Source organism: Mytilus galloprovincialis, chromosome 3 (genome assembly GCF_965363235.1).
Source record: "Mytilus galloprovincialis chromosome 3, xbMytGall1.hap1.1, whole genome shotgun sequence".
NCBI classification, from domain to species: Eukaryota; Metazoa; Mollusca; class Bivalvia; order Mytilida; family Mytilidae; genus Mytilus; species Mytilus galloprovincialis.
The window spans coordinates 38,163,306-38,190,664 of NC_134840.1; the positions used below are offsets into that span (position 1 = coordinate 38,163,306).

The window sequence follows — 27,359 nt, forward strand, 5'->3', positions numbered from 1 at the left end:
TTAATTTTATTGATAATTTAAAAAATTAACCTGAACTGCACAGCCTCCCTGTGTAACCTTTCTTGCAAAGACAAGTAAAACCATTGACGTGGTCAGCACAGTATCCTCCACTAGCAGAACATGGTGAACTTGCACATTCATCGATATCTGTAAATAAATAAACACCATTTAAACTTCTTGACAGTGTTGACATTATTGGCTAAAAAGTAGAAGATATTATGCTAGATTAAAGTTACAAAAGACTTAATCTTTCGGATAACCGGATAAAATGAGAACAACCCGGTTTTTGATGAGGTATGTTTCAAATCTTATAGTTTGTATGTAGTATTTTGTAGATTGCCTTTTTACGTTTTTTTTGCCATGGTTTTTCCGGTTTCTCATCGAATGTTTATTTTTTATTGTTTCTTTCTTTTATTCTGCTACTTAAAAAACAAAATCATCAATTTACCATGTTATTAAATATTTTAAAATAATAAATTGCATTGACATGTTCATCTTCTTGTCATATACAAGTATAAATAATGTTTACCTGTTTGACAATGGGTACCGGTATAACCGTTCAAGCAAGTACAGGTATATCCATTTATCCTATCAACACATGTACCCATATTTTGACATGGATGGCTGAGACACTCATCAATATCTAATTAAAAAAAATAATTCAAGAACTTGAGTAAAATCTAAATATTTTGAATATTACCACCAATAAAAAAACTTCACCATACAGTGTTTTTTCTCCAGATGTGACAAGTATTATAAAATATCTATACTAAATATGCAAGTACGATTTTTACACTAAATAAAATATTTAAAAAAGATCGTTCAAAAGATATCACTATTTGGTTATTTCATTAAAATATCGTTTTGTTACGTTCAGTTTATCATACTATATTTAACTGTGGGTGTCTGAATTTATAGATAAGATTAAAAAAATCGCAAGAACCACAGTATTCTTTACTTTTACTTTATGCATAAGCAGTACAGACTTAATAAATGCTGTAATTGAACATTTTTTTTCATTTTTGATAATTTAAGTAGAACACTGACAACGTTATCACTGGGTCCGTATCGACTTGCCGATTTCGACAATGCAAATTACAAGGAAGCCAGTATATTAACATTTGTTTACATCAAATGATGCATATGGGGAAATATTCAGTTTCTTAAGCCAATAAACTCTCTTAGCCAAAAGTGACGCCCCGAATCAAATTTTGGTTTTTATCTTGTTTATTTTACTTAAAATTATTATACACATTTGCCATCCTAATAGTGTACGAATTAATATGTTCTTAGACAATTTGACATTGTTATCCCCCCTTTTGAATCAAGATATCAAGAATAAATTTTCTTCTTCTTTTGTATCATTACATGTTCCAATAAAATAAAATAGATAACATTTGTAAAAATGTTTTTCAACACAAAACCTCTTCCTGTTGTTTCATTGAAAGAAATAAAACGGCGTATAGAAACAAGATATATGCACGTATTTGCTAATTTTACCTTGAGCGTGATTTGAAAGATGACATCAACATAATTTTTGAAAAGTATAACATTTTGATAAAAAAAGAAACATTTATCCATAACAGGTATTAAGACTTCATACATATTCTCTTCTCTTTATTCATTCTCTGTTTTTTCATTACTTTTCTTTACATGTTTAGGACAATGAAACAAATAATGTATGAAAAATACCTACCATTTTGACAATTTCTTCCGGTAATACCAGCTGGACACGAACAGTGATAATCATTTATAAGGTCGGTACAATGGCCTCCGTTTTGACATGGTTTACTGAAGCATTCTTGTATATCTAAATAAACATCTTTAGAGTAAACGTATAGATTTTAAGGAAGAAATAAAAATGAGAAGAAATCAATGAACAAATGAATATAAAATAGTTCGGAAAATCTGAAAAAAATCCTACACAACCTGATGATCTTGATATCTGTTGAAATATTATTTATATGTTTTTTTTATAAATATCAAAAGCGTTCATTTTATTCTATTTACAAAATTAGAAGCAAACGGTATTCAAAGTAGTTAAAAGAATTGGGGGGAATTAATTATAACAAAGATGTAGAAATCTCATCAATCGATTTAGAAGACAAGTCAAGGTTACGAGCAAAACCTGAAGGAATCGTAATGGGAGAGACAGGGTACGTCAACATATTGAGCTTTTTCTATAATAAATGCATTCAAACGTATTTTAAGAGGTTGTCTCACAGGAAACCATGTTATGATATAGACACAAATTAGAGACATCTAAAATGAGTTTTGTTTTTTAATTCTAATGTACCTTACATTTTGAAAATCTCATTTGACCAGACAAGTTTTTACCAACGACCTGGCCGATTTTTGGAATTTTGCATGGTTTTTTGTGAGACAAGCACTTAAGTCATAATGGTAGACTGAAAGCAGGGGTAAAATGAACATTTCCATATGCAAGCAAATGAATGAATATGTAGCCTAAATACGTATGACCAGCGTTCCCCAACATTGATACATACAAAAAAGAAATTCTTTATTTTCAAATCATCCTATTATTAAAATAATAGAAATATGATTCCGTTTTGCGTGGATTCTTCGACCCAAGTCAGTTTAAGAAAACTATATACCTCTCTCACAGTTATACCCAGTAAAACCAGGTATACACGTGCAATTGTATCTATTCACTAGATCATTACAAGTTGCGTTGTTTTTGCATGGTTGGCTCAAACATTCATCTATATCTGTAAAGAATAAATAAGTTAGATCAAAATATATCTATAATGAGCTATATATAAGAAAAAAAGTTTAGTTCTAGATTTTTTTTGGCTTCTCAGAGGTTTAAATCCTTAAATAACAACACACAGAAATGACTTCATAAATTAAAGAATGAAGAGAACTATTAATAAAACTTTAAAAGTAACAAAACATATTGAAATACACGAATATTGATGGATACAAAAAATATGTAGATAAAAACAACAAACATGAAAGACACTTACCAATTTCACAATTATCTCCTTCATAACCAGGTAAGCAATTACATTTGTAGTGATTGAGGAGATTTTTACAATATCCTGCATTTTGACACGGACCACTATGACATTCATCGATATCTGAAAACAAAAAAGAAAACAATAACTAGTGTTTTCCGCAATCATATTTTATATACTATAATTCTCATATACACAAATCAACACTTCATTTGCAGGAATCTGATGTATAGTAGGTGTCGTTTGTTTATGTAGTGCTCATGTGTTTTTCGTTTCTCGTTTTTATATAGATTATACCGTTGGTTTTCCCGTTTGATTACTAAATTTACTTGAGTTACATTACTAATTTTTGGGGCCTTTATAGCTTGCTGTTCTGTGTGAGACAAGGCTCCGTGTTAAAGGCCGTGCCTTAACCTATAATGGTTTACTTTTATAAATTGTTATTTGTATGGAGAGTTGTCTCATTGGCACTCATACCACATCTTCCTATATCTATATTTAGCCCAAAAAGGGAAGAACAAAGGAAAAATAACATATGAAAGGTAGAATATAAGAACTAACTTAAAAAAGAAAAACAAAATGTGTGCCAATATCATATTTTCAAATAATGAAAATTATAGAAAATCGAAGTTTGAACCTTTTATCAAAACCTTACATTAAAAACCATTCCTTTACATTATAGAAGATGTTTATACGTCTGCAAACAAAATAAAAGGACATTCATAACAAATTGATTCTATAATCGATATCTTTAACCTAAATTAAAACAGAGAGAATATATTTCATTATGTTTGCTGTCCTTATTTTTTTTTAAAAGTCAAATTATACATTATTTAGATTAAAAGCACTCAGTTATTACCATCGAAAACTGGCAATGTTTGACATCACCAATTATGGAAATGAAGATATCTTACCTTTTTCACAGTTATAACCTGTATACCCAGGGATACAATCACAAGTATAGTTGTTAACCAAATCGTTGCAGGTTGCTCCATGTAAACAAAGTCGTCTTCCACATTCATCGATATCTGCATAGATGAATAACCATTATAACCATTATAAAAGATATCTTTCTGATTATATATACTAAACATAAAAAATAATGATTTGACGGTATTTTAAAATACAAAATTGAATATCACAGAAGACAATATATTTGTAATATTGTTGGGGAAGTCTCTTTTAAAAAATAGGAGGTATATTCATTGGAACCATTTGAACATTTCTTCGTGTGGCATTTTTTAAACCAATACAATTTTATAACAAATCTTTGAAGAATTATTTAGTATTCACTACTGAAACACAATTCTTCTGTTAATTAGAGTATGTAACTTTAAAGTAACTCTTAACTCTGAGTTTTAAAATTGAAGTAAATAGTTTGTAATTTTTGAGCATTTGACAGACCTCTAGTATAACATGGTAATAAATGACACTAATGACATTTTGGTATCCACACGAATGCAAACAGACGAAGTTTGCGTATTATTGTCACTTTTGTATGCTGTTTAACCGTTTATGAATTCAACAATTAAAATATAATATGGTACATGTATATGTATTCAGTCATTGTGTTATTGTGCTATGGTAAACTTTTGTATTTTTGTCTTTCAATTTTGCGTATGTGCTTTGTCTATATGTTTCTTTGTTACATATTTGTCTGTTTTTACAGGGATTAAGATAATAAAACAATGTTGACCGCTATATTCCTATTTTGACAGTTTTACCTATTATGTAGTTTTGTTTTGTTTGTTCACGCATCGTCGTCAATATAATGGAATTGTATTCGACTGTCATACAAGTGAGAAGTTTAGCTATGTTTAAAACCAGGTTTTATCCACTAAATGCCTGTACCAAATCAGGAATATGACAGTTGTTATCCATATGTGTGATGTATTTCAGCTTTTGATTTTGCTATTTAATTAGGTTCTTTCCGTTTTGAATTTCCTTCGGAGTTCGGTATTTTTGGTGTTTTACTTTTAATTCACATTATGCATTAAATCTTATGTCAGCTCTTTTGAAATGTGTCATATTCTACAAACCTATAGAACAGTTGTATCCAGCATAACCAGGCAGACAGGTACATGTATACTTATTAATTTCATTGTTACATGTAGCATTGTTTTCACATGGATTGCTAGAACATTCGTCAATATCTGTGATAAAAGAAACAAAGAAAATTGTATCAGTCTGATTGGTCAAGAAATTAACAGAGACAATCAAATTTATTAGTAAAAGATCACTGATAAGAAATATTTCATTTTTAAACGATATAATATATAAATCTAACACCTAGGTATTATCAACCAATTTTGTCATATTATTATTATGAATATTATTCTGTGCAGATCTGTTCTATGCTTGACGGAGATGCTGTTCACCATATACACAGTTATAAACATTGCCCTGAAAATAAAATACATGGCAAAGAGTAGTATTAGGTATGAAAAACAGTCTAATAAATCTATATCTATATCTATTTCTTTAAAAAGATAAAGCATATTTAAAGGTTAGAAAGGTATTTATATTTAACTACAAAGTTGATCTGTAAGTTGAATATTTATTGAAAGAGATAATAGTATGAATTATATGAATATTATAATTATATTATGTATAAAGTCATGCATAGTAAGAAAGAACCGACACCGAAGACTACTTTAACCAAAGACTACTTTCCTGTTTGAAAGTTATATCCCGTATAACCAGGGGTACAAGTGCAGTTGTATACATTTATGAGATCATTACATTTACAACTATACTCACATAGATACAAAAACAATATAATATGCTAACGTAATAATATATACATCTTACACCTAGACATTATCAAGTCATTTTGTCAAATTAATATGATGAATTTTATTCCATGCAGATCTGTTTTATGCTTGATGTAGATGCTGTTCACCTATACACTGCCCTGAAAATAAAATATATTACAAAGAGGAGTATCAGTAAATTTTAAATTGAGAATGGAAATTGGGAATGTGTTAAACAGACAACAACCCGAGTCGACCAAAGAGGAGAAAACAGTCGAAAACCATCTAATAATTGATCTATATCTATAAAAGTGTTAAAAGACAGAGCACATTTTAAGGATGGAAAGGTATTAATATTTACATGCAAAGAGGATCCTTGAGTATATTTTAAAAGAGAAAATAGTATGAAATATATGTATATTATAATTATGATATATCTAAGGTCATGCTTAATAAGAAAGAACCGTAACCGAAGACTACTTTCCTGATTGACAGTTATATCCCGTATGACCAGGACAAGTACAGTTGTACACATTAATGAGATTAATATATATGTATATTATAATAATGATATATCAAAGGTCATGCGTAGTGAGAAAGAACCGACACCGAAGACTACTTGAACCGAAGACTACTTTCCTGATTGACAGTTATATCCCATGTAACCAGGGGGACACGTGCAATTATACACAGCAATAAGGTCATTACATTTACCACCATGCTGACACGGATTACTTGCACATTCATTTATATCTACAATAAAATCATTGAAAATAATATTCTAAATTTTTTATAATTTTGAGATTTTGAAACTTAAACTAAACAAATTAATAAACAGGCAATTTAAACATATAGTTCACAACTATGAAAATTTAATGAGCATTTCAAAAACCAATTGTATGATCTATCAATCATTTTCCTATTGTTTCTGTGTTTGTTGTTTTATTCATCATGGTCAATCTCATTTGATTTTTTTCTACTGTACTGTAATCAAAGTTATTATTTTTTATATCCTAATTGCGTCGTCCAACAATGCACCAGTTTAATTATTTTTTCAAATGTACAATAACCATACCAATATCACAGTTTGCTCCGCTATATCCACCAGAACAGCTACATTTGTACATATTAATTAAATCTATACATGTGCCGTTATGTTGACAAGGATTGGACGAACATTCATCGACATCTAAAAAATATCATTAAATAATAGTTTTTATTTTATTGTTTCCGAATACATTATTATCGATTATTTGAAAAGTTGCAAACGTGGAAAATATCTATATAACTTGTTTTCATTTTGTCTGTTTAATGGAGGATAAAACACTTGTACTTTCACATACTGTCAAAACATTAAAAAAAATCTCATTTAAAACCAATTTGAGAGAATAAAAAACAAGAGTGCCAAACATCGTAATTTAAATGAATATACAGTACCTGTTGAACAATTTTTATCAACGTAGCCTGCCAAACATATACATTCATAGTCATTAACATGATCAATACACTTGATCTTATTTGCACATGGATTGGTTGCACACTCATCTATATCTGAAAAATAGAACAAAATACATTAAAAATAATTTTCTGACATTTTAATTAATATTTGAAACGTTGAATGTGACATTTTGTTTGTGATACTATAGTATTACTGTATTAAAGACATATGAGAGGAGACTTAATTTGTTTTGTGAAGAAAAGACATTTATAACGACAATTTCAATGCGCACACACAACATGTATTTCTTGTGTTCACTTCATTACTCGAGCATTTGAATGTAATAAGATATACAAAAAAAATCGTTGAAGATTTACTTTTACTGAGGGAGTTTCAACCTAATAATTTATTTATTCATACAATCTGCTTTTTTAGCGTTGACGCAATGCAATCGAAAAGTGATCCATAGATGCAGATAATTTTAAAAATGTAACAATAAAGAAGATGTTCTCGTATTTACTTTAAGCTATTATCTTTACAGTGTAAAATTGTATATGTCGCTTTTGTAAGTGTATGTGTGCTGTCGCATTGACGTATATCTTTATATTGTTTTATATAATAAATAATACTACCTGTATCACAGTAAAAGCCTGTGAATCCTGAAGCACAGGAACAATTAAAACCATTGATCATGTCATTACATTTTCCGCTGTTTTTACATGGTCCACTTTGACATTCATCGATATCTGCAAAGAGATTTTTCCATAGTTCAAGTTACTTAAAATAACACATTTGTAAAGCTTAAAACCTTAATATTTTGTTACAAGTGGACGCAATGCATACTTCATGTTTCCGAGGTTACGAATAGATTCATGATCATATACAGTTAACATACAGAAAATAAACTCATCATAGATATCAGGATTGAAATTTTATATATTTACGCAAGACACACGTTTCGTCTACAAAAGACTCATCAGTGACGCTCGAATAAAAAAAATGTTAAAAAGGCCAAAATAAAGTACGAATTTGAAGAGCTTTTAGGACCAAAAATTCCAAAACGTTTTGCCAAATACAGCTAAGGTAATCTATTCCTGAGGTAGAAAACAACAGAAGTGCTGGCTACTGGGCTGGTGATACCCTTGGGGAAATAAATCTCCACCAGCAGTGGCATCGACCCAAGTTAAACCATATACCATTGTTTTCATCTTTTTTACTGATCGCATATACATAAATTGAAAACCATTTCAAAATGAACTACAATATTCCTGTCTAACTTACCAATCTGACAGTACACTCCAGAATAGCCTGGCAAACAGTGGCATGTGTATCCATGTATACTATCTATACAAGTAGCTTCATTTGTACAGTTATTCTGCAAACACTCATCTACATCTATTAAAAATACAAATATACAAATGATTTTTTTTCAATTGAGTCTTCATCAATACAGTTTGAAATCCATGCGGTGGGCTCTAATTGCTTATATTTGCGTCATTTGAACTTTAGTGGTTAGTTGTCTCATTGACAATCATACCCGATCTGATTTTTTTTTTTTAATATTTTGAACAATTCACCAATTCAAATGTAAGCAATACAAAGAACATTTAAAAATTAAAACAGACATACATAATTCATTCTAATCCAAACATCTACATACTTATTGGTCTCAAACTCATACCTGTTAGGTTTTTTGCATTTACAAACTATAATTTTTAAACAAAAAGAAGGCTTTTTAAAATTGGAATTGTCCAATTTTCACAATAAATAAACTCATCATAGATACAAAGATTAAAATTTACGCCGGACGAAGGTTTCGCCTACAAAAGACTCATCAGTGACGCCAGAATCACAAAATGTTAAAAATGCCAAATAAATTACAGACAACATAAAGAAGGTAATATGAATATCGGCAATTTTGAAAAAAATCATTTGGGTCCGTCCAATACATCTGTAGTTATTGAGTTTGCAAAACATGTTGACGGTCAGACAAACAAAAGGCCGGACAAAGGGAAAGTTATAAGACTCCAGCGTTATAACTGTAGAGCCCTATTTACCTTTTTCGCATTCTTTTCCAGTATAACCAGGGAGACAGGTACAGCTATAATCATTGACTAAATCATTACACTTTGAACCATGCTGGCAGGGTCTACTGAAACATTCGTTATTATCTGAAAAGGAAAAAACATTCGAAGTATTATACATTGAAATATGTGAAAACATATCTCAATTTGCAATGCTTTAATATGTGGATTCTGCTTAAGAACGAAAGGTGAACGTTTCTTTAAATAAAAAACAATATGATAAATTAATATTGATTGTCTTTTCTTACATTACCTATATCACAATCAATCCCATAAAATCCAGGTGTACAATTACAATGGTAGTTATTTACCAAGTCGGTACACGTTCCATTAACACATGGTGAACTATCACACTCTTGGAAATCTGCAAAAATTAAAAAAAAAAATCGTTTACAATCATCAACATTATTTCCTTGAAAGTTCGGTACTTTTGATCTTTACTTTTTTCATGAGTCATTTTATCAAGATATATTGACAAAGAAATATGAAGTATTTTCAATACCTTTATAAACTAAAGTTGTTTGATTAAAACATAAAATATCTGATCTTAATCAGAGGGTAAACAAAAAAATCATCAAAGATAACTGGCTTATAAACTTTGTACTGCTGACGACCGTTTCGTCTATACAAGACTCATTGGAGATGCTCGAATCAAAAAGGTAAAAGGGCAACTAAAATAAAAAGTTGAAAATTTAAATATTCCGAAAGATGTTAGAAATAAATCAAAGGTAACGTACTCTTGGTGTAAAAAGATCCTACATATTTTATACTATTGAAAGTATTTTTAAGCAGTCAAACAGTGTGTTTGTATCGTCTTGGTACCTGTTTTGACGCGGACCAGAAATGACGCACCAATTTAGTTTTGGGTTTTATATTTCTAAACAAAAGATGTGACGTCATCGATAATTACTATTCATAACATGATGGTGAAGGTCATATGACTACAACATAGATGCCTCAAACTCTGTCCAGAAATGTTATTATTGCTTGAATTAGTAAAGATAATGCAATTTCTGCCATTTTATTAAGGTCAAAAACAGTCTACCCTTCCCAGAATGATTATCAGTCCTAAATCCACTTTGGCCGGCAAAAGTATGTATGCACATGCTGCCCCAGTTTGTGTTTTTCAAATCATATGACTATCATGTGACATGGTTTTACATTTAAGCGGGAATCACTGTAGAACAAATGATCGTCGCTTATATAATTTTCTATTGTTTATCGATTTTTTTCATTCATTGTACGAAGTATACATTGATAAATGTTTTAATGTCAATGTTGTTTTATGAATGCAATTACTTCTTATTTTCAAGTATATGGAATATATATGTCACTTTGATAAATTTTGAACAATTTTATATAAAATTTGAAATAAAATATAGGTTACAATTAAATTAATGAAAAAAATTGTGTTGCTATCAACATGATCATAAAAGTGACTGTAAATGTCAAAATTTGTTATTAAAATTAAATTTGTTGAATAGTGTTAACTTTAAATTATCCGGATTGAAGCAATTTTTCGAACATCAGGTACACTGCAAGTGGTTTTTACTGGTTTGTTTATAGTGCGTCATTACTGGTACCCATCATAAGTTGACAGTCAGTTTGTAATGTTAGCAAACATGATTTTTATTGCTTTTACTGTTTCAAAAATCAACTGTTTAATGATTGAAATACATTAACAAGTGATCAATCTTTCATTCTATTCCGTGTTTCTTTTTCTTTTAAATGGTAGATTAAATGCAGAGACAACGTTAGGTGCGTCATTACTGGTTCCTCGGGGATAATAGAGTGAGAGAGAGTTTTACCAGTTTCACAATTATATCCGACATAACCAGGTTTACAGTCACACGTGTAGTTGTTAACGTGATCTTGGCAATATCCACCATTCTGGCATGGAGAGGATTTGCATTCGTTTATTTCTGTAAATTAAACAATCAAGGTGTATGAAAAACACTACGAATTCAATAGTAAAAAAATATATATGTATATAGTGCATAATGACAATTTTGATCTGTAAAAGAAAATCACTAGTACTGTAAGTTCTTCCACATTTATTTCATTGCTATCTGTGAAGGCCTATTTTTGTATTTTTGTATTTTCAAATCATACATTTTTACAAACATCATGGTTAATAAAGATAAGGAAACGAGTAAAAGTGAGTAAACAGCTTGTTTCCGGTACTAATTAGTTAATAGATTGCATTGTATGTTCATTCCAAGGGGGATATACTATTAAACTTGAATCTAATTTATAAAATATGTTTATACTAACAAGACGATCCTCTAAACCTCTTTGAAAACAAAAATAAAATATTGCACATACAATGTAGTTTCTAAATACACATGTTTGATTTTCCTATCAATAGATAATACCAAGTAGCTATTTATTTCTTCCTAAAAACACGGTTTTTGTAGGGAAAAAAATCGATTTTAAATAAGAGTTACATTTTATTCGGATAAAGTATTGTTTTTTGGAAGTAAATGTAAACAACTGATAATAATACCATGCTGACAGTTATAACCATCATAACCAGGAACACAGTTACAAGTATAGTTGTTTACCAAGTTATTACAGGTTGCACCATTCTCACAAGAATATCTTGCACACTCGTCAATATCTTTAAAATAAAACAATTCTATGTCTCAAATTTAATTTAAATATAATATAAGTATCTTGAAACTTCAAAGGATAATTTGTATGACAGCTTTCGACTTTTCAATCAGATGAAATCAAGGAGGAAATAATTTCAGTTAAAAACGATGCGAGACGTGATTAATGTATAATCCCCTTAATTACAATATTGCATGACTACCTTAAAGATGAAAATTAAACGATATCAAGGTATTTTTTTTAATCAGTTACTTTCATCAAATTCAAAGCATCTCTAGTAAACAAGCTCATACACGCATGTATATAATCAGAAAGAGATAACAGTTACTTGTTTGGCATTTCTTTGATTTACTTTCCCCCAAATAGTGCTCCTTTTCAGATTTTTTTGATTATTATTTGCAGAATGGAAACTTCATATAAATTTGAAGAATGAAATGGAGTACCATATTAAAGATAACGGAGATATGATACACGGACTGACTGAAACATGATTCCTAACATTAAACTGTTCTCAAATTCGTTTCATTTGTTGTACATATTCTTTTGATTTGTTAATAAATATCTTTGATAGCATTTTGGTGCAGGTAAACGAATGAACGTACTTTTCTACAAACCAAAAGCATCATTAACATAGTAGACAATGCTATGATATATGATATACATTTTGTACATTTTGGGTTGATAAATTAAAAATATATTTTGAAATTAAGAACTTAAGCAAAAATGAATGTCTGTTATTTTAGGTATTCTTCACGGCCCTTTTGTCAATTCTTGTTAATCATTGTATTTATGTAACCCGGCTTACACATTTTGCTTTTCTGATGAAAGTGACACATGATCATTTGCATGAATTTGTACTGTGGAATTTTTTTTTGTAGAAGTTTCCGCGTATGAATGAGTTCTGTATGTTCGACATTCATAATTCATATTATGAATAAAAACAATATTCTCAACTTTTAAAATAAAATCTTTCAAGACCTCAATATCAATAAAAAGAATAATTGAAAAAACAAATTCAGTTTACACTAAAATATACGAATGATATTTTCTGCAATAAAAAAGGTTTAACATTTAATTCCGTTACTGATGAGATAAAAACAAGAATGTGTCCCCAGTACACGGATGCCCCGTCCGCACTATCATTCTCTATATTCAGTTGACTGTAAAAATGGGGTAAAATCCCTAATTTGGCATTACAATTAAAAAGATCATATCATAGGGAACATGATTACTAAGTTTCAGGTTGATTTGACTTCAACTTCATCAAAAACTACCTCGACCAAAAACTTTAACCTGAAGCGGGACAGACAGACGATCGGACGCACAGACCAGAAAACATAATGCCCATAAAATGAGGCATAACAACAGAAAGTAAATTATAATGGTTACCTTTATCACAATATGTTCCTGTATATCCTGGAGAACAACGACATCTATAACTGTTGATTTGGTCCTCACAAGTACCATTGTGACACGGGTTACTCAAACATTCATCAATTTCTGTAAAACATTAAATTATTACTATAGAGAGCAATACAAAGAATGTATGAACGCATTACAAATTGATAATAATTCTTGTAAACGATTCAGTACTTTATCTTATATATTATATATTAATCTATATTTCATAGCAGTAAACACTACCATAGCATTGTTTAAGCAAGATCACATTTGTTGTTACAATATTTGCGAATAAGAAGTACTAGTACTAGTATTACCATCTAGCTAAAAAGTCTCTATTTATCGTCTTGAACTTTGAAGAATGTGTCTTGTCGACAGTTATTACTTGTCAAAAGTAATATGATGTGTTCAGTAGAGTAGAAGAACATCTCGAACTTACTCAGCATTTTAGTTCAACCGGGATAGTGGCAGGATTCTTGCTGCTCGACCTTTTGTTTTGTTCGTTATGTGTTATATTTTGTAAAAAACTACATTGGTATCATTTCTTTATTGATGCGAAGCATCTTTATAATGATTGCTCTTTAGTATCTTTTTATCCTATTTGTATCTCATGTAAAACGAGATGTTAACAAATATAAGGACTGTGAAACCGAATTAATCATACATTTGATATGTTTTCATAATATATAGGTACAGCGATAACGGGGTTTACTAACAATGTAAACATTTTATACAACTACTTTTGGAATAAGTTGAGTACATATGCTCAAATTGTTAAGTAGACTGATGTTATTTTCTTTTTGAAAAAGAACCTATTCGATTATTTATTCTTCCTGCATTTCTTATCGTCAAGCTGAGAAAAATACGATCCAAACAATTTCAAATAAACATGTATGACAAAATAAATTTAACTACATATTTGTTCTTAAAATTACAAACCTATGGTACAGTTATAGTCAGTGTAACCAGGCAAACAAGTACATGTATACAAGTTGATCAAGTCATTACATGTGGCTCCATTCTTACAAGGACCTCTTGCACATTCGTTGATATCTGTTATAACAAATTGGATTTTTAAATCGGATTAGTTTGGTGCATGGTCATGCAAAGTAATGATTTAAAGTCACAATAAATCTGACAAGAATGTGTCCATAGTACACACATGCCCCACTCGCACTATCATTTTCTATGTTAAGTGAACCGTGAAATTTGGGTCAAAACTCTAATTTGGCATTTAAATTAGAAAGATCACATCACAGGGAACATGTATACTAAGTTTCAAGTTGATTGGACTTCAACTTCGTAAAAAACTACCTTGGCCAAATATTTAACCTGAAGCGGGACAGACGAACGAACAGACGGAAGGACGGAGAGACGAACAAACCCAAAGACCAGAAAACATAATGCCCCTCTACTTTCGTAGGTGGGGCATAAAAATCACATACTTGGAATCTATCTAAAATAGAATCAGAAACATTGAAAACATAAGGTATTGATAACCTGTATTACACATACATACCTGTTTCACAATCCATTCCAGTATACCCTGAATCACAAACACAAATGTATCCATTGATTTGATCTACACATGTACCGTTGTTCATACAAGGGTTGACGGAACATTCGTTTATATCTGCATAAAGAAAATTTTTCATTTTAAGAGACTGCATCATCAGGTCGAAAGAATTGACAGCTACAGAATACAATCTTTTGATGAAAATGTATCGAAACAATTTCTAACATTCTGACACCATTTTCGGGGTGTCGGCTATGGAATTTACGCTGTTGTAGCATGCTACCAGCGAAATAAACTCAAAGAAATCAAGGTTAGTAAATATATCAAAGTTTTTTTTTTGAGAATTGTGAGCACCACCCAATGTATTGCAAGGACGGTACCGACACATTATTCATTTCTAGCAGCAGAAGCAGAATTCCGCATAGTTTTGTGTTTGTTTTCCTAACAACCATCCTCATTCGTGTTCTGTGTTGCATGTTTTTTCTTATCAGATAGACAAAATATGTTTCATTTCTTTTTGCTTCACCTTCATCGGTAACTGTTGCTATCATAAATAAAGGCAACAATAGTATACTGCTGTTCAATAGTCAGATAGATTCAAATATATATCAATATTTACTTATATAACATTACAGAGTACCTGTAGAACAATTTTTGTCTGTATAACCAGAATGACAAACACAGTCATAATCATTAATTTTGTCTATACAGCGACCACCGTATTGACATGGTTGGTTTGAACACTCATCTATATCTGAAACACATCTGAAGTTGTCAGATCACAATGTCGGTCAATTTGAGATTGGAGCATACATGTATGTCAATATAAAACACTTTGGAAAATTTATACCAAATTTTCAGAAATCCAGGTTTAGTGAATACATTTTGATTTTTATCGCTTTATGATAATATTCTACTCTTCAAGTTAAATTTTATTTGGTTTTCCAAATTTTGCATTCGAGTATCATTGATGAGTTTCCTGTAGACACAAGCCAAGCTTTGAGTACACAATCTTAAGCCTGGTATCGATGATAAATTTCATTCTAATATCTTATTTGCCCCTAAACAAAGATTTTCTGAAAAATTGTTTTATAGGCTTTATGCTCTTAGGCTAGAAAGTTTAAGTTTTTTTTCTTCACACTTTCATTGTTTCATTTTTGCATGTTTCACAAATGTAAATTTTGATTAGCAGAAATATTAGAAGACAAAGAGTGTCAGTTTTATACGCTTTTCCTTAAAAAAAGATCAATGACCATAGTTTGCCCTTCAAAATAATGTTTTCTTTCTTTTTTAGTTTAGGATTGATTTATTGTTTTTGAGTAAATATGATTTTTTTTCAACCTCGTCAACACTAGGAGCAAAGTCAATAAATATTCGTATTCTTTTATTTTGTTATTTTTTAAAGACTTCCCCTTTTAATTTTTTTAATTCTTTTCTGCTTGAAGTTCAATAGCGCAATTACGACGGATACAGGGTATTATGGAAAAATAATGACTTCTAATTCTGTACTTACTTCCATCACAATTTCGTCCACTATAGCCAGGTAAACAGGAACAGTTGTAATTATTGATCAAGTCATGACACATTCCTCCATTTATACACGGACTACTTTTGCATTCATCAATATCTTGAAGTGAAAAACAAGAATAAAATTAAAAATCAAAATTAACAAGAGGCTGTCACAACGACAGCAAACCGGATTTATTAATATTTATTTGTGTCCTGGAAATATCACAAGAACCATTACTGATGAATGGTGAAAGTGAAAATCGTTAATATCAAATTTGACCTCCATTTTGTCATCAGTATCAACATATTAAAATTTGAAAAGCTTAGATTGAATGGTTCATGAGTAAATGCAACAACGTGAATGGAAACGCAATTTTACAATCTTTCAAGAACCATAACACCTGAACGGTAAAAGTCAAAATCTTCATTATTGAACTTGACCTCTATTTTGTCATCAGTAAAAACATATACAAATTTCAAAAGCTTTGGTTGAATGGTTCATGAGAAAATGCACGGACACGACTGGAAACACCATTTTTCAATCTTTCAAGAACCATAACTCCTGAACGGTAAAAGTCAAAATCGTCATTATTTAACTTGACCTCTATTTTGTCATCAGTTACAACATATTAAAATTTGGGAAGCTTTGGTAGAACAGTTCATGCGTAAATGCACGGACACAACTGGAAACTCCATTTTTCAATCTTTCAAGAACCATAACTCCCGAACGGTAAAGGTCAAAATCGTCATTATTGAACTTGACCTCCATTTTGTCATCAGTAACAACATATTAAAATTTGGGAAGCTTTGGTAGAACAGTTCATGCGTAAATGCACGGACACGACTGAAAACTCCATTTTTCAATCTTTCAAGAACCATAACTCCTGAACGGTAAAAGTCTAAATCGCCATTATTGAACTTGACCTTCATTTAGTTGTCAGTAACAACATATTAAAATTTTAAAAGCTTTGGCAGAACGATTCATGAGTTAATGCATGGACAACATTTGATTGCCGCCCGACCGGCCGCCCGACCGGCCGACCGCCCGACTGCCCGACCGCCCGGCCGCCCGCCGTACATCCCCAAATCAATAACCGACATTTTTGTCACAAAAATCCGGTTAAAAATCAAAATCAAAAATCAAAATTAAAATTAAAACAAAGGAAACAACATTTTTATATAGATATAAGGGTTTTTCATTATTCTTAAATACAATATTCTTCAAAATACCTTTTTTGTCGCAATGGTAAAGGTTAAAAGTTGCAAAAGTGCAATATTAGGCAATGATAAGAAAATGTTATTAACATTAAAAATCCTGCATAACAATAAAAGTACCTGTTTCACAAAAGTTTGCAGTATATCCCGAGGAACACTGACAGACAAATCCGTTCACCTGGTCATGACAGGTAGAACTATGCTGGCAAGGAGAACTGTCGCATTCATCAATATCTATTCAAAATGGCATGTTATGTAAAAATAAGGAGTCATGAACATGTATCTATATATCAAAAACAGAATTTGTATGCAAAATACATATAAATTCACCTTTTATTTTTGTCTGATCTCATCTTCGTCAGACATGCATTTCTACAGACTATACAGATTTATGTGAGGTAATTGCAATTAAACAAATTTTACAAAATTTATCAAGGTAAAATTATGTTACTATATCAAGAAAGTGTGAAATTGATACTTACGTATGTATTTCTACCTTGCAGTTCGATGAATAGCATTCCAATTTCAAGCATAAAACAAAACTGATTATAGCCAGAATGTTTCAACAAATGAATATGTTTATATATCCAAAAAAAATATCAAGCAAGGTAGGGGAAATATTTGATAAACAACTTCTTGGATTACATTCATTTAAGTATTCAAAAGAATGACCAGTGCTGACGAAAATTAACTCAAATGATTATCCATACAAACCATGAGAACAATTGTATCCCGTATAACCAGGTAGACAGGTACATGTGTATAAGTTTATCAAATCATTGCATATGGCTCCATTTTTACACGGATTTCTGGCACATTCATTAATATCTATAATGTAAATTTACCTTAGTTATTTTCAAAACAACTTAAAATAAATGACAGTACAAGACATAACGCTGATGGAGCCACATAATTTGAATGCAACTAAGTTTTGAAAGGGTGAAACATATGTAAAAAAATATGACGTGTAGATTAAACATTACTAGAACACACCCGTGATATCACGGGTCCGTGACTGAATTAAAGTATACAACTATGCGCAAGCCTTATTTTAGTATTAGTATTGTCATCTGATAAAGTCATGTCGATTATAAGATACACAGTTTTTCTCTGCTTTCAAGTCTTTCTGTTTGAACCCGTTGAACTGGAACTTATCAGTTATTGGTAATATTAATTGTTTTGAAAACAAAAGGTCCTGGAATGGAGTATTTTTTAATCAACAGCATTGTCCTATATAAGTTATAAATAAAGTTGAATTCTTTGCTTTGCTGTTTTACGTCATGCCCACTAACAAATTGAAAACTGTACCTATACGCCTTATTTTTAGTCCAGATTTTTAGTATTCGTATTGTTATCTTAGAAAGTCTTACTGATTAAAATACTACAATAGGTAACAATTTGACAATTTAGTAGTGTCAACCCTGTGGTTATGACCCGTGTATATAGCATATTAGTCCTGAATACAACGTTTGGTGGTGCGCCTGTAAGATGTGGAACGTACAGATAAGGTAATAGGTAACAGGTGAATATACTATTGGTATCGGTAGCGGACTCGACCCGGAACTTCTTAATTATTGGCAATATTAATTACGTGGAAAACAAAAGGGCTTGGAGTGGTGTAATTTTTAATCTACACCTTTGTACTATATTAGTTATATATAAAGTTGAATTCTGTGATTCGTCGTTTTTACGTGATGACGGCTGACAAATTGGACCTCGTAATTTTAGTATTATAGATTGTAAAAACACACTGAAACATGAAATTAAAGGACATATTTCTAATGACACAGGGTAACATTTGGAAGCTAAATATGCAAATAAAAGATATTTAATGAACGCAAAATAAGCAATGTATGAAGAATGGATGGCTGCATTTGACGTCCGTTGCCTAAATGAAGACATACTAATGACTAAAACGTGATAGTGCGATATGAATCCCGTCACTGTGTTATTGTTCTATGATAATTTTTGTGTTCTTGCCTCTCATTTTTGCTAATAAGCTTTGTCTATTATGTCTTTTTATGTTTCCTTTTTACATATGACTTGGCTCTATACTTATACATCCCGTCATTGTGTTATTGTTGTATGATAATTTTTGTATTCTTGTCTTTCATTTTTGCGCATAGTAATAAGCTTGGTCTTAAAATATACAAAAATACTGAACTTAGAGGAATCAATTTGGAAAGTCCATAATCACATGGCAATTTCAAATAACAAAACGCATAAAAAACGAATGGACAGAAACTGTCATATTCCTGACTTGGTACAGGCATTTTAAAACGAGCTTTAACCTATCATTTTCTACTTTAAAAAGTGCCTGTACCGAGTCAGAAATATGACAGTTGTCGTCCATTCGTTTGATGTGTTTCAGCTTTTGATTTTGGCATTTGATTAGGGACTTTCCGTTTTGAAGTTTCTTTGGAGATCAGAATCTTTTGTGATTTTACTTTTAGTAATAGACTCGGATTTGTAACGTATTATTTATCAAGAAAGAATCCAGAAGAACCACATGTCAACCATACTCGCAGGCGCGTAGCTCCCTATACGCTAACACGCAGTTGCGTGCACATCGATTCGGCATGCAAAAAAGAAATGGTTAAAAAAAATTTAAAGATTAAATGTTAAAGGAAACACCTATGTTGTCACTTTTTTAATTGATGAAATATTAAATAACAGCATTTGGTTTCAAAATAAAAGTTTTATTGAAGATTATGACAAAATCGGACAGTAACTTGTATCTTTTACAAGATTTGAATTTGTAATACTCAGTCTAAGACATGTAGTTTTTGGAGCACATTTGACAGTGTACGGTTCATCAGTTTGGAATGAGATGTACCAATCGGCATTTGAATTATCAGAACCCTTCGATATTGTTGAAAATATGCCGAGGCGATGTGGTCGACAGACTACCAGAGCCAATCACCCTGCAAACACGAACACAGTATTGGAAAGTCTCATTACTTTTTTTCGTTCATAGACCATATGATAAGGGAACTGGAGAGTGGAGTCGCGTCTAGTATTATCAGAAAATAGCTTCTTTGCGCTGTATCTGCTTCGTCGTGTTTTAAGAAATATAAAAAACGAACAAATCTCAACATTGTCTGAGACATACGAAACTAACCTGGCATGTAATTTTGACGAGATCAGTTGGGAGGTCGCTATATGCCGAACACGTACGCTGGTTTATAACATCTCGCGAGTGCTATCATGGAGATCTATCAGTGTACTACGTATGTTGAAAACAAATGTACAATCAACAATGTACACAACAGTTACTAGCATTACTGCATATTCATCGGGATTTCAGTCTGAATATTGACAATTAAAGTAATAGAGAAGTTTGTTTCTGTCTAGGCCCGAAGAGCAGATTTTGGACAATTTTGAGTAAATTCTGTATCACAAATATGTGATGTTTATGTATTACTTTATTCAGAAGATTTATTAAGTTTTACATTCATAAATTTTTTAAGTCTTATCGACATATAGCTCATCTTTAAACTGTCCTATGACCGAAAACCGAAAAAAAAAAAAATTTCTGCATAAAAGGGTCCCAAAAATTTTTCGCCCCGCTCCGCTAGGCTGTCAATGCTTGCACATCGTTTCTTTCTAGCTACGCCCCTGACTCGGACACACACCGGAACCATCAAGCTCCAATTAAACTAGCAGAAACCAGAAAAAAATCTGGGCAAAACTTCAAAAAAGCTTTTATGAAGAAACATTTTATTTTATCATAATATGAATATAACGCTGTTCGAAGCACATTTGTTATATTGTACATTTACAAATTTACAAATGTCATAAATGTACAGGCATCTTAGAAATTGTGTCAAGCATATACAACCTACAAGCTTTTAAAGTATGTGGCACAAAATACCTGTTTCACAATTTATTCCTTTATATCCCAAATCACAATTACATGTATAACCATTTATCTGATCTAGACATGTGCCATTGTTTATACAGGGATTACTGGAGCATTCGTTTATATCTGAAAAATAAAAAACGATTGTCACAAAATGCGAAACTGTAAATTGATAACTTTTTTAGAAAGGATTTTCTTGTCCCAGGAATAGATTACCTTAGCACATCTATTTGGCCATTTTGGGTCCTCAATGCTCTTCAACTTTGTGCTTGTTTGGCTTTATAGCTATTTTGATCTGAGTGTCACTGATGAGTCTTTTGTAGACGAAACGCGCATCTGGCGTATTAAATCATAATCCTAGTATCTATTTGATATCTATTTTATTTGTCTTACTGATAAAAGACTTATTTCTTGTTGGTGTAATTTTTGCACCTATTTTCCTGACAAAGTATTTCTACTTTGGAGGAAAAGAAATAAGCCCAAGAGGAATTTTATAAATCATTCAAATGGCTAAATTTTAAATAATTATTAGATAATGACTCAATTGATATGAACAAAGGCAACAGTAGTATACCGCTGTTCAAAACTCGTAAATCTATGGACAAAAAACAAAATCGGGGTAACAAACTAAAACTGAGGGAAACGCATTAAATATAAGAGGAAAACAACGACACAACATTAAAATGTAACACACACAGCAACGGACTAAGCATTAGACAAAATTCGACGAGAATAATAAATATAACATCAAAACCAAATACATGAATTTGGGATAGAAAAGTACCGAGACACGTTTCTGTGTGTGTTACATTGTAGTGTTGTGTCGTTGTTCTCCTCTTATATCTAATGCGTTTCCCTCAGTTTTAGTTTGTTACCCCGATTTTGTTTTTTGTCCATGGATTTATGAGTTTGAACAGCGGTATACTACTGTTGCCTTTATTTATAGTAATGTGAATTCACACTCAAATATAGGAGAAAACAAACGACACAACGGAAACACAACGTAAAAATGTTACACACACAGAAACGAACTATAATATAACAATGGCCATTTTCCTGACTTGGTACAGGACATTTTTAAAGAAAAAAATGGTGGGTTGAACCCGGTTTTGTGGCATGCCAAACCTCGCACTTAAATGGCATTGTTAAATATAACATTAAAATGACAACATAATATTACAGGACTACAATACAAATAAATAGGAGAACGTATTAGGCAAAGAAACACAAGAATGATAGATAACAAAAGGCATCAGGTTTAAAATTCAATACGTCAAAAACGCGCCTCGTCCACACAAGACTTACCAGTGACGCCCAGATATAAAAGTTCGAAAGTCAAAAAAGGGGGGTAAAAAGTTGTACAGCACTGAGGATCAAATGTTGAAAAAGGTTGTGCCAAATACGGCTAGGGTTTTCTGCTTGTAATAAGAACATCCCTATTATTTAGAACAATTTATGATATTGTAAATAGTAAATTTTATCAAATGAATATAAAAGATATACATAATAAAACTGATGTCTCAACTAATTACAGAAAACAAAACCCGAATACATAATACATTGAAGACCAACACAGAAAATAGACACACCCGACTTAGTCCAGGCCTCAAGGCAAAAAGTCATAAAAATGACGTCACATACGAAGTGGTGAAAAGGCACAAAAATTATGTCACACAGACATTTGAATTTCTGAAACAGCACAAAAAAACCTTTCTGTTGCTTAATAGCGCTTGGTTTTGTCAGTTTTTATAGGTCTTCCCTTTTTGAATGTCCGGCAGCGCAAAATATGTGTTATATATACTTTTTTGTATTCAATTATTGCATAGACAATAATGATTGGAAATTGAAAAAAAACCTGCCATTCACAAAAGAGGATGAAACGAAAATTTAATATTGATACTACAACAGAAAAAGCATCACCAGAAGGTATCAATGCGAATGTCAAACATACAGAAAACCGTAGATTATTTGCAAATTAGTACTAAAATTTAACTTGACATTTTACAATTATATAAAAAAATGAAACAAATTAGAAAAGAATTCTGCATTACCTGTAGAACAATTCTTATCTGTATATCCTGCATGACAAATACAGTCGTAGTCGTTGATTTTATCAATGCAGCGTCCTCCATGTTGACAAGGCACAGATGAGCATTCATCGACGTCTGTTATGGAAAAATGTTTACATCATAAATTATTCGTTATTCGAATTTTTCTCTCTAGCAAGACAAAAATCGACACCAGAAGCAAAGAAAAATACAGCAATTGAAGCTATAAGATATTTGTTTATATTTAGGTATGTTGAAACTAGTCTATTGTTTTATTCAGTTTATTTATACGCAAATTAAGATTTTTTTTAGAAAGAAACAAGATTTTTTTACTATTGCCTTTCCGTTTTGTTGTTAAGTAACATTTTCTGTCACTGTACTTTCAAGAATGAATGGTTATTGATTGAATACTACTCTAAAACAATTTAACTTAACATACTGCCATCACAATTTCGTCCACTATAGCCAGGTAGACAGGAACAGTTGTAATTATTTATGAGGTCATGACATGTTCCACCATTTATACATGGAGCACCTTGACACTCGTTTATGTCTGAAAAAGATGTCGCATTATTATCTACTGCTTAGCTATATAATGGAAATAACATCTGAACTATAACAATACACGTTGTGTTAAAGGGTTACACTTTGTTGCATGTATCAAATTGCTGTTTTATCTTACAAGATGATCAATGGACCTAATCACCTGTTTCACAGAATGTCCCGCTATATCCTAGTACACACTGACAGCTGTATCCATTAACCTGGTCGTGACAAGTAGCACCATGTTGACACGGAGAACTATAACATTCATCAATATCTGGAGAAAATAAAAATGAAAAAAAATATACTTTGTTTGCTGGTATACTCATAATTGTTTTAAGATTGTATGAATAACATTATACACTTAAATATACTTGTGTTTACAGATCCTTGATATTTGTCATTTAACAAATGATTTTCCGTTTTGAATTTTCCTTTGAGTCGGTATTTTTGTTTTTTTTACTATTCATTATGTCAAGTCTGCGTGTAACCTTCTAGAAAAGTTATAAAAAACGTGAAAGGTACTTACGTCGTTTAACAACTCATCACTATATTGATTTGTTTGATATAATGTAGTGTTTTTTTATCTTGGGATTTTTAATTAATATAACTGATTATAAAATATATTATACGATAAATGATTCAATTATGTATTTAAATCGGAATCAGAAAACTAAAACCTACCATGAGTGCAGTTGTATCCTGTGTAACCAGGTAAGCATGTGCAAGTATACTGATTAATCAGGTTATTACATACTGCGCCATTTTTACATGGACCTCCAGCACATTCATTTATATCTGGATATAAAGAACATATCATAATGCCTTGGTTGTTTGAACTGTATTATTTTATTATTCAAAATTCTTAAAACAGACGAGACACAGGTAACCATAGTTCAAATATAGAAGTAAGCAACTGAACTTTTTATTACGCGACAGTAGCAAGTAAAATTTTATCCGGCTTTCATACGAGTTTAATTTCATACAGGAGCTTCTCGTGACTGAAATGACGAAATAATTCTTGGCTAGTAATATCCTTTCACATTTATTACATTGATTATGACTTATCATCAAATTATTCAAAGGTTTGTGACTATGTTGAACGCAACTATCCCATATATCTTTAGGTTAAAATTGCCGTTAGTCTGCCTAGTACCATAACTTAGATAAAAGATTTGAAAAAAGTGCCAGTTGACAACTTATCTTATAAAAAAATCATCTTTCCATTGTGAACCTTTATTTTCTATGTAGTAACATTCCAGTCTCGCCTGCATAAGAAGTTATATTTTACCGTTTATACGATAAACCAGCTTAACATGATAGAGCATTTCTGGTTAAAAAGAAAATATTTAATACAGGGTCCCAATTGTTAAATTAAAGTCATCCCTTCAAACATTCTTGCCTTTTGCTGACCATTATTCCAGATATATCTGTGTTATTAATGACATCGGATATGTTTTATTTGTCATCGTAACAATCCGTAATCTTTTGCTCGATTCTTGCATTTTGGAATGCTACTTTTACCAGTTGTTTATATTCCAAAGAAACACATAATAGTTGACATTACTGGCGAAAAATCTTCTCACAATTTCGGATCTTCTGAGATAAAATCTCCGGTTGTCAATGTGTTAATCTTTATATAATAATATTTATACAAATAGTGTCCGTCGTTTCACTATCTTACTATCTTACTTTTTGCTTATATAAGTGTCTGCTTCTATACGAATCGTTGTTTTTGATCGTCACCCTAGTACCGTATGTTTCTTTTTTCTTATTACATGTTCTATTTTATTTGCTTGTTCATTCCAGTGTTGTCTTGTTACCTGTACGTTGCCAGTTTTTTGTTATGTGTTTTATATAATTTTCTTTGCAATAGATAGTAAAGTGGAAATTTTGCGTGCACGTAAAACTGGTTACCTTTTTAGGGATATATCCAGTTTGGTCATTTGGAAATAAGCTCGTCAGTTTTATTTGTTGTTTTTTGTTAGTAACTGTGTGCTATTTTTTGGATTGGTTTATTTTATTGTTCAATATTTTTGGGTGTTCCTATCCATCTCCCACAGGAAGTGAGACAATATGCATCAACACGGTATCTTTTATTCTGAGTGGAGTACCTCACATATAAAACAATATGATGGTCAGTAATCCATTGTGTATACTGCATAGTGTGAACCACAGCGATAGCAATTTGAAATCATATACCTATCGTATTTTACATATGGTGAATTTGTACGACATGGCAGTGACATTAAAATATTTGTAATGTTTATGAGAAAATCAACTATTAGAACTAAAAAATGTGTTTTTGAAATGTTTGATAAAATGTTGCAGCAAGTCTCTTTGTAGGGCGAATATCTTATATAATTCTTAACATTTATATTTATGCTAAATTATAATACACATGCATTTGAATAATATATATTCATGTCTGTAAAACTAAATAATATTTCTATCTAGTGTTTTGAACAGTGTATGTGCACTTTAATTATATATCATATCATACTAACCTATTTCACAATTAATTCCAGTGTATCCTGCATCACAATTACATATGTACCCGTTGACTTGATCCACACATGTACCATTGTTCATACAAGGGCCACTTGCACACTCATTTATATCTTAATGTGAATACAATGATATAAATACATATTTATAATTCTAAATTAATAATCAGTTTGACAGACAAAAATTGTAAATTTTGAATATAAACGCATCATTTATTCATATTTGTTTAAAGTGCAACAAAATTATTCATTATATTCCTAGTTATATGCTCATAGTAAATATTTTGAGAATATTTGCTTGAAGGAAATGAAAACTGGGTATATTCTTATTTCTTATCCTACAAAAGGACTAAAATGTTGGAAGACACAATTTAATTTCTAAAAATGCGCATCGAATGCACCAAAACCTGACATCTTATAATCTTTGTTTGATAAAATAATTGATTCACGAAATTATCCCATTCAACTATGGTTTAAACGAAGGTACAAGTAGGATTTTTTGTGTCTTACTACATATTTATTTTGTTCTACTGTTTTTTTAAAAACTGTTGCTTGTCATTTTGTTTTTGCGTGATAGTCTCTTCTGTATTTCTAAATTTAATTTACCTGTAGAACAATTTTTATCGTTATACCCCGAACGACAGATACACTCGTAATCATCCACTTTATCTATACATCGACTCCCATGTTCACATGGTCTACTCAAACATTCATCAATGTCTGTTGAAATAGAGGAATAAAGAAATCAAAAGTTGACAAATAACCGAGAAAAAAATACCGATATAACAAAACAAAAGATCAACACTATATCGTTATCAGCGCTCGTGGAAAACAGAGGCTCAAGTACGTATCCAAACACATTTCTCCTGATGGGCATTGCTCCGAGTTTTTT

At 31.1% G+C, this 27,359-nt stretch overlaps 1 protein-coding gene across 1 annotated transcript in view; it reads right to left on the bottom strand.

Moving 5' to 3' along the window:
• The window catches only part of LOC143066253 (uncharacterized), a 137,708-nt gene that overhangs the window by 8,531 nt on the left and 101,818 nt on the right, over positions 1-27,359 (bottom strand). Inside the window, exons 47-76 of the mRNA XM_076239245.1 lie at positions 27,074-27,187; positions 26,468-26,581; positions 24,645-24,758; positions 24,124-24,237; positions 23,857-23,970; positions 23,421-23,534; positions 21,382-21,495; positions 18,222-18,335; positions 17,628-17,741; positions 16,297-16,410; positions 14,787-14,900; positions 14,207-14,320; positions 13,256-13,366; positions 11,760-11,873; positions 11,062-11,175; positions 9,507-9,617; positions 9,227-9,340; positions 8,451-8,564; positions 7,802-7,915; positions 7,169-7,282; positions 6,807-6,920; positions 6,367-6,484; positions 5,889-5,892; positions 5,018-5,267; positions 3,893-4,006; positions 2,988-3,101; positions 2,616-2,729; positions 1,697-1,810; positions 530-643; positions 31-147 (exon numbers count right to left, since the gene is read on the bottom strand). Of these exons, the coding sequence (XP_076095360.1) occupies positions 31-147; positions 530-643; positions 1,697-1,810; positions 2,616-2,729; positions 2,988-3,101; positions 3,893-4,006; positions 5,018-5,267; positions 5,889-5,892; positions 6,367-6,484; positions 6,807-6,920; positions 7,169-7,282; positions 7,802-7,915; positions 8,451-8,564; positions 9,227-9,340; positions 9,507-9,617; positions 11,062-11,175; positions 11,760-11,873; positions 13,256-13,366; positions 14,207-14,320; positions 14,787-14,900; positions 16,297-16,410; positions 17,628-17,741; positions 18,222-18,335; positions 21,382-21,495; positions 23,421-23,534; positions 23,857-23,970; positions 24,124-24,237; positions 24,645-24,758; positions 26,468-26,581; positions 27,074-27,187 (3,447 nt within the window). The remainder of the gene's footprint in view (positions 1-30; positions 148-529; positions 644-1,696; positions 1,811-2,615; positions 2,730-2,987; positions 3,102-3,892; positions 4,007-5,017; positions 5,268-5,888; positions 5,893-6,366; positions 6,485-6,806; positions 6,921-7,168; positions 7,283-7,801; positions 7,916-8,450; positions 8,565-9,226; positions 9,341-9,506; positions 9,618-11,061; positions 11,176-11,759; positions 11,874-13,255; positions 13,367-14,206; positions 14,321-14,786; positions 14,901-16,296; positions 16,411-17,627; positions 17,742-18,221; positions 18,336-21,381; positions 21,496-23,420; positions 23,535-23,856; positions 23,971-24,123; positions 24,238-24,644; positions 24,759-26,467; positions 26,582-27,073; positions 27,188-27,359) is intronic.